The 14231-nt window shown below is 39.3% G+C and overlaps 1 protein-coding gene across 1 annotated transcript; it reads left to right on the top strand.

The window, feature by feature from the left end:
* The first annotated feature begins 5016 nt into the window (after positions 1–5016).
* Positions 5017–12544, top strand: unm_hu7912 (un-named hu7912). Its single transcript, XM_030144027.1, has 2 exons — positions 5017–5227; positions 7896–12544. Exon 2 carries the CDS (start codon positions 7944–7946, stop codon positions 11157–11159), a length of 3216 nt encoding a protein of 1071 aa, XP_029999887.1. The 5' UTR covers positions 5017–5227; positions 7896–7943; the 3' UTR covers positions 11160–12544.
* Positions 12545–14231: the final 1687 nt, after the last annotated feature.

The following is a 14231-nucleotide window of genomic DNA, read 5'->3' on the forward strand; positions in this document are numbered from 1 at the left end:
TTAATTCATGGTGTTGGAGGGAAGACACATGCATTGTGTTTCAGTATCTTTTTCAGTTGGGACACAAATCTGAATGATGCAGCTGCAGCTGAGAGAGACTCATACTATTATGTCTCCCCATGTGAAAAGAATGCTTGATTTTCAATGCTTTGGCTTGTACAAATTGATGGTTGTGCCCACAACTGAAAATAATAGTACAGATATTTAACTCTCTTGTATTTAAAATGACTTGTTCTGTTTTGACATTTTGTCTTGTAGGCTTTATACAAAGAGGGACAGAATTCAATTTTAATCACCAAATGGATCAATGTCTTTTTCCATTGAAAGTTTCCCTTGCAGAAGAGGCGACTGGAGCACAAAATTTAATTTGCAGGCAGCATGTTTTATAGCTCGTTGCTCATGAAAGGTCAGTAAGTTTTTTTTTTTTTTTTTTAAAGCTCTGTCTTCTCTCTTGCATTTATCTGCAGCACAGTAGGAAATACTGCCTCTTCACTAACAAACCAAAGCTTGGTCAGCTTGGTTCAGTACTTCATCTCACCAGAAAGGCCAGAAAATTACATTCTAATGATGTGGCTTCACAAATCACAACAAAAATAATGACTTTAGTGTCTTGATAGGAAACAGCAGGCTGTTATATGTCTTGGACACAGTCACTATTTGGCAAGCACTGTGATGAGCTGAGGCTTCCATTCACAAGAAGATAAGAGAAATTGTGATATTCACCCACTACAATCATATAATTTTAGTGTTGTATAGTCATTCTGATGCAACTTTTATGGCTTTGCAGGCTCAAAATAAAAGCTTCAAGGGTATTTTCACCAATAGTTTTGTCCTGTTATTCGCCTGGGAAAGACAGAGAGGAGGGGTGCTGACGACTTCTTCACTATACTAGGATATTTCCAGAGATGACCCATTTAAACAGCCAAGAAAAGCTGCAAGCACAGGTGCATCTGGCTGCAACTGTTAACTAGAAGTTATAATTACATACATTAAATTATGATGTAATCATAAACTGAACCAAATGTCAAAGTGATTTGCACATATAATTTGATGGGTGGGCTACTTGGGAGTCAAGCAAATACCTATTTAAAGCTTTGGCTTTAAATAGGAATTTGGTAGAATTAAATAAGTAGAATGAGAATAGTCTTTATTCTCCAAATATCTTCAAAGAACACAAGGAATTTTACTCCGTCTTTTTTTTAAACTATGCACTCTCTGTACAACGTAATAAACAAGCACTAAAAAGAACACAACTAAAACAGAGTTTAGATAAGTAAAATAGCATTAATTGAATTTGTTTCAAATGCTTTAGCACTCGACATTTATAAGAATGAAAAAATTGAACTGTCAGTGTACAACTGTAGGAACACATAATAGCCTTTAAAATGGAAAGTAGTGACAGTGATCTGCTGTTACACATGGCCTACAGCCTCAGACAATTAGTGCAACTCAGTACTGCTTTGCATTGTACTGCTGTGGACCAGAGTGTTAGGGATATCCATATTTAGAAAGACCTCATTGATTCTTCCTAACTAAGGCACAAAAGATTTGCTGTCCGTCCAGTGTTGAATAGCGGGACCTTAATGACAGCACTGCATGATAAAACCGCCTGATGACCTCAATCAGTGGTTGAAAATCAGAGGAAACTCGGAGAGAGAACATTTTGCTCTAAATGTAATGCAACAGCATTCTGTTTGTGTGCTGTTACATAACGATATCATAGTGACAATGTACACCCAGAAATAATTCACACCATCAGCAATGCTCCAAAAGAAAACTGCACCCAACGAGAGGCCCGGCTCTCGTTCCAAATGTGTTTCCCCTTTAATAAACTTGCACACATGACTGAGTGATTCCTTAGCCAAAATGGCAGATGATGAAGGATGAGAGAAGAGTGTGTAGTAAAGATTTAATTAAGCCTCACCGTGGGATGTCTTACTTGGACTCCAGAGACACCAGGACAGAGGAGTTTGTGTTTGCTCAGTGCAGCTGTGAATAATATCTACACTATTCTTACTTTGACCTACATGTACCGAGCAGAGGATCTGAGAATATGCCTACATGAGTACTGATCTTTTTCCAGGCACCAACCTGTCTTATTTTCATAGTGAGGCTGCCAGAGGGGGTCTCCTTATGGTAAACCTTATGTTAACTTTAAATTGTCAAGCTTTTCTTGAGAATATCTGGGACGTTCTAGATCCACATCCCACCGTACTTGACGTTTTTGCTGAATGTATGATTCAAGGGGAAGTGAAATGTGATAGTGTTGCTGAATCCTCCTACGTTGCCTCTGCAGATTGTTGTAGGTTTACAAGCAATTTGAACCTTTCTTCATTTTTTCCTCATGACGTAGATTTTTATGGTCTCCGGACTCCCATCAGCACTTTTCTTCATTCCCTTTGAAATCAATTCAGTCTCTTTTGCTCCTACTCAGTGTGGGTTACCATGGATACGACTCCCAAATGGTTTGGCTTGTACATGAATTTGTTTATGAGTGTTACTTGAAATGGGTTGGAATGTTAGTTTTTTGTGCAGCCAAAGTAAACATAATTTACTAATTAAGCTTGGGCAAAAAGAATGACGTAATAACCATATATTCTATTCCATATTCTTGATCAAGGGGTGGGGTGTGTGTGTGTGTGTGTGTGTGTGGGGGGCATATTGTAGTTGCCATTTTCACAACATTTACTGCATTATCAGCTACATGAGGACATCTAAAAGAGTGTCACTAGTAACGACTTTTCACTCAATAAAAAAGGAAAAGCCTAACAGTCTGCTGCATGTAATCTAGTCTGATCCTTCGGGAATCAAAACTACACCAATATGGAGTCTTCAGTTCCCCACTGAGCCAAAAGAGCATCCAAATACTTCAGTGGGGTTCATCTAAATCCGCACAGAAACATGTGGCCTGAGTGGTGTTTTCTGGCAGAAGAAAGTTGGACGTAGAGGATTGAGTGGTTTAATTTATAGGGAACGTAATCAGGCTTGAATTGGAATTAAGGGAAGTCTTCGTACAACTCCTAGCAGCAGCAGTATGAAGAGTCTTCTTCTATAATCCATCACTTAATGTGAGTCTACATATTTAATACACTGCTTGAAAATGTCCTGTAATATCTCAAAGAACCACCCACATCTCGACACATGTCTATCTAAGAGGTCTAAATCTGGCTGTGTGAAACATTCACCACAGGAGGGAATGTAGACAACAACCCCATATTCTCCAGGGATGCCCTATGCTACAGCCAAACCATCTCTGTCTAATGTGCTTTCCTTGTTGCTCTTTGAGGTATTATTACAGTCCAAAATAACTGACGAGAGAGAGGAGCTTTGTGTTTGCCTTCCACAATTTCTATTTTGGGCTGGACTTTGTGAAAAAATTGGGCCTGGCGATGTGTCCTCCTCACATCTCTTATATAACTGCCTACAGCAGGAACACAGCAATCACAAAGATCGCTGGTAGTCACTTAATCTGACATGAAGTTAATTGTAGAATTGAAGGCTGTTTACTGCACCAACATGGACAAAGAACTGTGTATGAACAAAGCAGAACATCCTAATTCTTACATGCCACAGCAGCATGAAAACCTGTTTGATGTGGTGCAGAGAGACTGAGGCTGAAGCTGTGGTCTGCTTTAACTGTGCTACTCTGTGGTCACATACGTCTGATTGATCCCTGTCAGAAGGGTTTCTAATCGACAGAAAGCCATTGATTTCCTCTCCACAGTGACTACGAGGTGCCTAAGACACCTGCTAGCAGCCAGCTGACAGACACTTATGCCTGCTAACCAACAGCTGACACAAACCGATGCCAATGCACTGTGCTGGAGAGGGTGAGTCACACATGCTCAGATAGATCCCACTCTTACGGATGCTGGATGCAGCACAATGTGAGATCCACTGTACTGTCATTCTGAATCATATCTCATACACGTGGTATGTCACAGATGGAGTCTTGGTTAGCAGTGGTGTTTTGTAACAGGGATGCACAGTTTTTTGTGCAAGCAGAAAAAATATAGATAATAGCAGAAAAAAACACTCAGGTCATCATCGCCTGTACTGTGTCCAAGCGATGAAAGCTGTCCTTCCTGCAACAGAATGAACTCTGTCAAAGCTAAGTATCATCAAGACCTTCAGCTTGATCAGCACAGTTCATCTGTAGTGATTTCTATCTGCCGTGGGAGTGCTTCAGTAAGCAGTTTTGCTGCGGCAGTCACATGCTCAGGTCTGGGGCTCACAGCCAGCTGTCTCCATCATCAATTCAGACAATGCAGAGAGCGTTGTCACTGTGGCGAGGTGAGACTTTGGGAAAGACATCTGTGGCACAGGAACTGTCCTGAAAAGAAGGCAGAAAATAACTGATTTTTAGACTTTGCATCAATGCAAACAACGCAGAAAATTTGCAAGTAATAAAGAACATTTTGAAGCTGTAAAGATGGTTCTCTTCGAGGATGGTGGAAAATGTCTTTTTTAATTCAAATGTACTTGTATGTACAAGTTTTCACAGCATGTTTCATCAGCCTGGTTGACTTTGATTTATTACCAGAGTAACTCTTCCATATAGGCTTGTTCCAGATTTCATGAGCGAGGTATCACATAATAAAAATGCTAAATTACAGTATATTCACAGTTGGTGTGATTTTTTTTTTTTTTTTTTCAGCACAATGTTTATTACAGGTCCAAAAGTGTAGGAGGAACTCCAGAAGTGACCAGTGTAGGATGGCAGAGCTAGGCTTGCAGACTTATCTGTCTACAAACTTTCTAAAAATGCAATTATCAGATTTGCCTGATCTGATGATAACAAAGCATTTCACACTGTAGAGAGAACACACAACCAGCACTGCCCCGGAAATGCCCTGTTGTCCTTAGGGCTATATATTCGGAGGTGAGACCGCAATGCTGCTCAGACTCTGAACACCCACCCCATCCCCATCTTTAACACCCCCCCCCCCAACCCAACACAACCAACCACGCCTCCAGAGGCACGCGCACAAGCGCAGACTCAGACACACCTCCTCCTTTCCCTCCATCACACACAAATACACACACACACAAAGACATAGGCGACTGTGGATGCTTTGCTGGATGGAGAAGACAACATGTAAGGCAACATGAAGGACGGGTGCTCAGTTCCGGGAGGATCCCAGCAGGTGCGGTAGTGTGAGGCTGCTCTCAGATCAGCTGCTGCTCCACCATGTCCACTGCATCCGATCAACTCACTGGCGACACGGTAAGGCCCCCACATATTCTATCCCCAAACTTAGCCCAACTCATCCTCCCTTGCTGCGCACTGCCGGCCTCTGTCCTGGATTGAACCCGCTGCTTCTTTCTTTCTCTGCAAATGATGTCATTCCCTGCTCAAAGGCATTGGGTCAGCCACAATGGATGGAGGGCCGTCCGTGCCGCAGCACCAAAATAAAAGGGGTGCCCAAGTGTTTGGTAACGCTTCAAGGCTTGAATGCGTCTTGGTGCGACCCCGTAGCGCGGCATCACATTTGGAAAACATGGAAAATGGTGCAAAACAGACAGAGAAGTTATTTGTTTTTGTTTTTTGTTTTTTTTTTTTGCTCCCGAATAGACGACCGTAATAAATCAATATACAGCAAATAACATTATAGGTTGCATGTAAGGCTATAGCCCCATAGAAGGAAATCTATAACCCTACAGAAAAATATCCCCCTCCAGGAAAACGCTATGATGGTGATATAATTGGTAAATCATATAATAAGGTCAGATTCAAGTCGGAATTGTGTCTCAAAGATGGATTTTGTCCCCACAGAGAATATTAGAGCAATTCATATTGATTACGAGTCCATTTTCAGACAGAGATTTTTGCCCCCTGTGTGCAACTCAGTGCTTCGTGGTTTCTTTTCTGTGTGCTGTAGCCATGGAGACAGTATGTGGCATGTGGTTAAATACTTCTGCTAGAAAGTGTAGTCTCTATTGAAGAGGAGCTGTAGACCATGAATACTGGAGGAAAGAGAACATTTACTTAGTCTAAGCAAGTCTTATACTCTAATAATAAATAAATATGTACAAATGAAACAGAAATATGCATAGTATTTCAGCTATCATACAACTTAAGTCACATAGGCAGTGCAGTATTTCTGCAAACTCATTCATACTGTCATTGCAACACCATGACTTTGGTTAAAATACCTTGTGAGATTGTATGAGGTCATCTATAGGCTACACCTTGAAAAGGAGCTAACACATCCATAGTGTTAAACACAGATGGCAGCCTGACACAGATATGTCAAGATCTTGAAATACTCACTGAATGTTGTCTCTTTAGGTCTCCATTGTACATAAATGTATCAGTCTCTTTGCTGTTTTTTTTTTTTTTTGCTCATTAATTACCAACACTATTAAGATAACCAGTAAGATGGACTAAATTACTTTTTCCAATTTGGTTTTAGTGACATTATCAGATTTTAATACCCAATTTATTGTACTAAATGTGTTATTTTCAATTTTTTAAAATTCTCTTCACATGGGTTATAGTAATAATGCATTTCCAGCTGTCATTCTGGCATGGTGAACTGATTTCACTATGTATGAATGAGTCATCTCGAGGAATGACGACATACTGTGTTGGTGATAAGAAGGCATATAGTAGGATGTAACAAATCTATCCTTAAATAAATGAGAACACTGATTATGTTCCTCTTTGAACCTTCTGCATTTTCTCAATAAATAAGAGTTACATTTTTGGATCCAAATAAATACCAATAATATCTAATATCAATGATTCTGGCTACTCTGTACTGTACATTTTATATGCGCAGGCTAAAAAGGGTATTGAAATAGGGCTTTTATTATTATGAGATTTGTTAGAACTAATGTATTTTAATCTTGTTTCAAAAGCTTATATGATTTTTTTTATGCAAACCTTGGAAGAATCTGCAATAAAAAGCAGATGGGTATGTGCAGGAATAAATTGCTTAGTTACATTAAGAGAAGCCAAACCTACTGAAAGTTCAACTGAATCAAGAAAAATATTACATTGATCAGGCAAAATAATAAAAAGCAGTGTGTTTATGTGTATGTCTGTCGAGGTTGATCATGTGTTAACAGACGTGATGTATAGGTGTGATACGGAGACATGACAGGAAGATGGCTGGTCAGTCCTTCCTCATCATGATGAACAGATGGTAACTCAGGGTTAGCTCATAGGTGAGTGCCAAAAGAAGGGCTGCGTGTTTGTGACACATAGAAATCCACTGTAGGAAGGTCTCATTTTGTCCATATTCATCTACAAATGGATGAAAATGAAATGACGTTCTATACAACAAACATCATCTTTGTAATATTTGTAAATAAAATGCAAGTATAAGCAGCAGATGACACAAATGCTTGGCTGAACTACCACCTACTGAAACTTGATCTTAGATACGATGGGATTTTTTTGTAACTCAATGTTAATAATTTGAATATTATTTTCTTCAGCAATTTAAATTTTAACCTATTAAACATAGTGCATTATTTGCAGTTCTTGTAATTGTGCCAACATACAAGTTTTGTATTTTCTCCCAGTAAAAGAATTCCAAATAATGATGCAAATCGCTGTAAACAGCTCATTATAGGACAGAGTCCTTTTAACACCCGAAGGTCATTAATACATGCTTTCAAACCGCCTCCTCAAATATGCTAAACAAAATAATATCCTGTTGTAATGCTGCTCTAATGCAGCACTTGACTGTGGTATTACATTTTCCTTCAATTTAGTTGATAAATCACCAGCTATTAGACACAAACTCTCCCACTGATCAGGTTTTTATGTAAAATTGTTGTAAGAATTGTTAATATTGCTGTAAAGTAAAGTCTGGCTGTTTTTTTGTTTCAGTACATCATACAACTTAAACCCATTAAATTGTATCTGTCTCTCTTTTTTACAGGCTGTGTTGATCATGAACCCTACTGAATGGCACTGAAGTTCCTTTAAGATGACACGAACTCATCCTCCTGATATACTGGCATCAACGTTATATCGGGACATTACTCTTAATCCCATCGCTGACCACTCCATTTCTCTCCACTCCTCCCAGCAATGTGACTTGAAAATGATTGATAAACCAGAAATCATCAATAAAAGACACTGCCGTAGCTTTGACTTCATTGAGTCTCTAGATGATCCTCAGTCCTTCTCTTCTTCAATGGAGTATCCTTACAAGAGAGCTGAAACTCAGACATTAAATAAAGATCTAATGTGGAATGGCCTGGATCAACCGGGACATCTTCGCTTTTCATCTCCTGATTTGTTTAACACCAGGCAGTTTCAGCAGCACACCCAAGACAAAAGCAGCCATCTAACGTGGTCTGATTCTAAAAAGAGAACGAGATCTAAAAGTGCTCCTAGAATCAAGGCCACCCTCACTCCTGTGCCCATCTCAGTATCTCCTCCAGGAGCCAGGAAAGGGAGGGATGCACCTCAGGCGGCATCGGATACTTTGAGAACTTCTGACACAAGTAGAGAGACATATTCTTCTAACAGGGCTTTTCTAAATGAGGTACACCCTATAAAGCTACAACCTCACTCTCCCCTCTACGTCTCAGACTGTTTTGAGGAGGATAAACCAGATAAACCAGCCATAACTCCACATGTCAGATGTCGTGTTGACATTAAACCAGATGCTGCTGTACTCCAGCACACATCAAGGCAGGTTCCCAATGTACGGACTGAGCATCTTTGGCAGAGATATTCCCAGGCCAGTAGCAGTAGAGGTTTGTATGTACCACGACAGATTGTCTCCTCACCAACGCCCACTCCGAGCGAATGCTACAGTGGAGATTTTAGACAAGGATACCACTATACCACCAGCATGTCTCCCATTTCATACCAGCATCTTGACATGCACAGAATGCCCTCACCAACAGCACCATATCTGAGTCAAGAACAAAGAGCTTACTCAAATCCTAACATACCAACTAAGTTTTTCTACACAGAGGACCCTGTTCGGTATTCGGTCCATCCCTTCTCTAGAGCATACTACCAGGATGATCGGTCCAGTCTAACCAGCCATGGCAGTACTATGACTAGTCAGTATGACCCAAGGACTCGTTGGGTGCACACCCTTCCTGTGAGGTCGTATTACACTGACCATCTTTCTAATCGAGAGCCAGCACATTCTGTATATAGCAGACCTTACTCAACAAGTGAGGCAGGGTCATACATTTCTCAAACACCGCTGTCCAGATCTTATTATGGTGAGGACAGTCGCTTCAATCCATACCATCTGAACAACTCAAGGTTGTTTTATTCCAAGCCGTTCAACTCTCCTGAGGAGCAGTACATTCCAACAAGGTTATACCATACAGAAGGCCGTCGTCGCCCTCGAATGTCCCAAGCTTTCTCTGATGACTGGTATCGCTCAAGTATATCTGGTTACTCTAACCAGTCATCCCAGCATACGCCACCAAGAGTAAGACCAGATACTACTATGCCCCCGTGGTTCACTAATAGCTGTGTGGAGACAAGTAGGTTAGGAGCTGAGGCGAAAAACCACTCCAAGTCTTGGGACAATATTCTGTATCCCCGGCATGACAGAGAGCAGTCTGTTCCTCGTGGACGTAGCTACGAGAACTTGTTTTACCAAGCGAGGCATGGAGCATCTGCTGATATTACATCCCAACCAGTTATACTGAATCTCTCAAGTTCACCAAGACGCTATGCTGCGCTTTCACTCTCCGAGAACTCATTAGAGAGGGGATCAAACAGTCCATGGAGGAACACCAAGAGTGGCCACTGGTTTGTAACTCCTGAGATCACAATAACAGATAATGACTTATGTGCAGGTAATAACAAGAGGCGTGAGGTGCACTCAGTCAGCTGGGATATGCTGGACAGCGAAAAGACACCATCTCCAGGGGTGATGCATGAGAGACAGCCATCCGACACAACAGACATTACCAAAGACAGGAAACATAACAACTTCTCCCTTCAGCAAAGTCTTGAACAGTTGGATGAGTTACTAGCTGACCTGGTGGTTGACTACAAACCACCAACAACTATCAGAAAACCAAGTGAGAACCTTTTGGACCAACTAAAACAGCTTATTACCGAAGATGATGAAAAAGAGAGAGGGTTGTCTGGACTGGATAACCTGCAGTCTTTGAGCACACAGCAAATCCCATCCAGCAAATCTAGTCCAGACACAATCAAAGACCCTGATAGTGGGTGTGATGCATTACAAAGGAGTGCTGAAGAGTGCTCTCCAGACCATAGCACAGATGAAGATGACAGCATGGTATGTGCTAACAAGAAGTGCAACAGGATGGAGACTATGTTCAATGCTTGCTTATACTTCAAATCATGTCACAGTTGCTACACCTTTTACTGCTCACGAAACTGTCGCAGGGATGACTGGGAAACCCATAAAGAGACCTGTCTCTATGGCCGTGTCAGCAGTGTGTGTCGACACACACTCAAGTTTTGCAGAGAGAATTCAGAGATCCATAAAGCCTTCTCTCGTGTTGCTAAAGCTGGCTACCTCTCCAGAGGGAGAGGCGTTCTCTTTCTGGGCTTTGCTAATCCAGAGACAGCTGACAACTTCTTGCAGGTTGGGCTGGAGAGTCTCCTCATGTCTCCCACATACTTATCTCTCAGAGAGCTAGATGGCTTCAAAGACAATCTAGGTGAATACTGCAAGGAACTGCAGCATGCAGGTAATGAATATGACCCCAATGAATGTTTCCTTTTGAATGTATCCATAGCTGTTGGTGAACTAGTGCCTAACAGACCTTCACCAAGGGTCCAAACACCAACGGTACGAAAATATGCAAAGGTGTCCTTGGCCTCCTCCAGCCCTGACAAAAAGGTACTCAAGAAGGATAATGAAATGGAAACTCTCATCCTCACTCCCCCACCAGGCACACCAGACATTGACAAGGAGGGGGAGGAGGGAAGAAAAGCAAGAGAGGTGTGCTTTGTCAATATCCAACGTGAGCTCAGGACAAGGGGAGTCTTCCTTCGTCACGAGTACCCCAACATCTATAATCAGCTGTGTGAGTTTGTGGAGAGCAACAAAAGATTCACACCAACTACTATTTACCCAATAGATAAGAGAACAGGGAAACAGTTCATGTGCATGATCATGGCTGCATCAGAGCCAAGGACACTGGACTGGGTGGGCACCCCTCATCTCTTGGATGATATTATATAGTATAGCATTAAAATGTAACAATAATGATGTCAGCTACGCTATCTGTATATACTGTAAATGTAAATACATGAGGTGATCTAGAAAATTGAAAATTATTATAGAAATATGTGACCAATCTCTCACTCTCTCTTTTCTCACTCTCTATCTGTGTCTCTTTTCTTTCTCCTTCTATTTACACAGACACACACAAACCTCCAAACAGACACATAAACAGTATATACAGACTTTGACAAGTTCCCCTTTGTTGTTTTTGGCTTGTTTTGATCCTGTTGCTCTCTGATGAGTGGATAACATGCATGTAGATTAGGCACAAACCCAGTTATCCAGGTGTTTAAGATGTCAACATGTATGATCTGTGCAGTTTCTGCAGCAGTGTATAAAGCACACAATATTTATGATGTACACATCTCAATGCCACCACAGAAAAATAGGCACAGTCAAATTTCATCAGTCAACCACTTTTGCTTTCTATTTCAGAAATGTATATTATATGTACGTTGTCACCGTGGTTGTACTATTACAACTGTTTATTAGTCCTTAGGTATATTCTAGTTGTGTAGGTATTTTTTTTAATTATTATTGCTATATTAGTTATTGTTTGATAGTCAAGAAGTACAATAAAAACACTCTTTTCCCATTTCATCAGGAATTTTAGTTGGAACATGTTTCATCTTGTAATAAGACTTGATGTCATTATCGTGCAAATTGCTTTGTTTGAAAGTGGCCTTCTGTCCAAAAAAAAAAAAAAAAAAAAAAGCATTTGACACAAAGCAATGTATAGGTTTAGCTATTTCTAAAGGCTTGACAGCTCTTGACTTAGGTTGTTTTACCTACCATTGTAAATGAACAATTATTTTGCTCAAAGCATGTTATTTATATTCAGGTATTTTAATATTGATATTGCTTATAATTAAAATGATTATGTTGATGAGATACCATTTGATGCTTAGAATTGTAAGAGATATATTATAAATATAAATATATATATATTGAATATTAGACCATTTGACCATGAGACCTTATTGTAAGTAATACCATAGTATGTTCTTAAAGAATATGCAATAAAAGAGCAACCTTAAAATATAGATATATATTGAAGAATCCTATTTTATTATTAATATTGAATTTTTCCTTGGAGCCAAGAGCTGCAAAGACTTTGTTTGCACTAAAATATAAATTATAGAATAAGAATGTTCCTAACATAGCTGCAGCACTGATCCCAGATGTGATGATATGCCTGCTTCCATTTCCATTGTTGACTAATCTAAGGTTGCTCTTTTACTTGATCAAATATCTTTGTGCAAGACCTTCCTTAACTTTCTATTTTGTGATGTTTATAACCTACCTATAAATATATAATAAATGGAATTTAATGAGTAACCTAATCAGTTTGCATTTCTGTTCAACTATTTAAGGTGGAGAACTCTCTTATTTGATAATTCTTTTAGTCTGTAATTGAGCTTTTATTTTAGGATATCAACACTAATGCTAATCTGACATGAACTCTGATGGAGGCTTGTTGTTGGGTAAAAATGTTAGTTGCTATGTCTCAGCAAAACTCGTAAATCTGTAACCTGTAGACAAACAGTTCATACTGTGGACCTCAGTGCACTCAAAAATATTTTTAGGATTTATGTTTTTTAATTGTATATAAAATGTGCATCAATGTACATGGAGTTTTAACATCATGAGCAAATAAACGTCATATTTCTCAGTCAAATGTAAATGAAATTACTAAGAACGAGAACTATAAAACATATTTTAAATCTATGAAGTTGATGTGCACATATTTGTTTTTTTATTAATTAAGATACAGCTTTGTTAGTAATGCACTGAATTTCTTTAACTGACAAATACTGTTTTAATTATATCAAATGTATTAATTTGTTTATGCTAAAACTAATCCAGATGGGTTGAAATTGTATATAGAATGAAAACAATCTTAAATATATTTTTGGAGTGTGCATGATCCATCCAAGCACCACTTTCAGCTTCCAGCTGGCTGATATTTGGAGATCCTTCTTCCTTTGCAGTGCAACTAATGAATTGTAGCACATCTCAGGCATTTAAACAGGTTATTAAATACATATGACATTAGACCACCATCTAGTGGCAAAACATTGGAAGTGCGTCCATTCTTTGCACTGGCTGCAGCATGGCAACAATATTTGCAGCATTTATTTAAGGAAATACTAAATGCATTAACAAAAATATTTGTGGCAATGAACCCCACTGATTTTGTACATTTCACATTAGGCATGTTTAATTCAGTCTGCATTCTGCTGTCTTTATTGAAAAGGTTTCGTGTAAATGTTTAAAGTGAAAACGTGCTTGCTTGCTGTTGTCTTGTTTTTATGTCACGTTTTTATTATTGTATAAGGGGTTTATGAAAGAACATCTAATTGTAGGTTGTAGGTTATAAAGTAAGTGCAGCTGAGTCAAAACATTCTTTTAATTCATCTGTTTTTGACAAAAATGAGCTGTGCTGCAGTATGAAAAGTAGGACTCTAAAAATTCGAAGAAAATGGTACAAACAAATCAAAGAGGCAAAACGTTTGAATCAGATGTCCCGGTAAACAAAATATGACTCATTTTTCATTTTATTGTTTCTTTATTGGATATAGCCCCAACTCTGCGTCCTGTCACAGGGACTTCTCGGTCAGCTTTGAGTGGACAGCAGCATGTGAGCAGCATGTCTTTTTATCTTTTTATTCAATCGATAAATTATTTAATTTATGTATTTTTTAAAAAGAGTTGGAATGGCTCTTTTCAGGGTGGTGGTGAACAAAGATTATAACCTGACTGAGGCTGAGTGGTTAAAAGAAAAATTAACAGTACAAACTCCTGACTCTGACTTTCTCCTTTCCTTACGAGATATTACCTGTATTTAGAACGTTACTGGCCATTTATTAAATATTTTTGAGAGCAGATTGACTCATCACCAGCTGCAAATACATGATTCTCAGAAATGACACCAAACAGCTCATTGAGAGGAATAACATGAAGCGTTTACTGATCCCATATTTTTGTGGATTTTCCCTTTAAAATCCTTTGCGCATGCGCGTTGCTTAG

This window comes from Sphaeramia orbicularis, chromosome 9, assembly GCF_902148855.1.
Source record: "Sphaeramia orbicularis chromosome 9, fSphaOr1.1, whole genome shotgun sequence".
NCBI classification, from domain to species: Eukaryota; Metazoa; Chordata; class Actinopteri; order Kurtiformes; family Apogonidae; genus Sphaeramia; species Sphaeramia orbicularis.

What these genes read in the sequence shown, in the direction of transcription:
- unm_hu7912 (XM_030144027.1), top strand. Translation starts at nt 7,944, where the DNA reads ATGACACGAACTCATCCTCCTGATATACTGGCATCAACGTTATATCGG.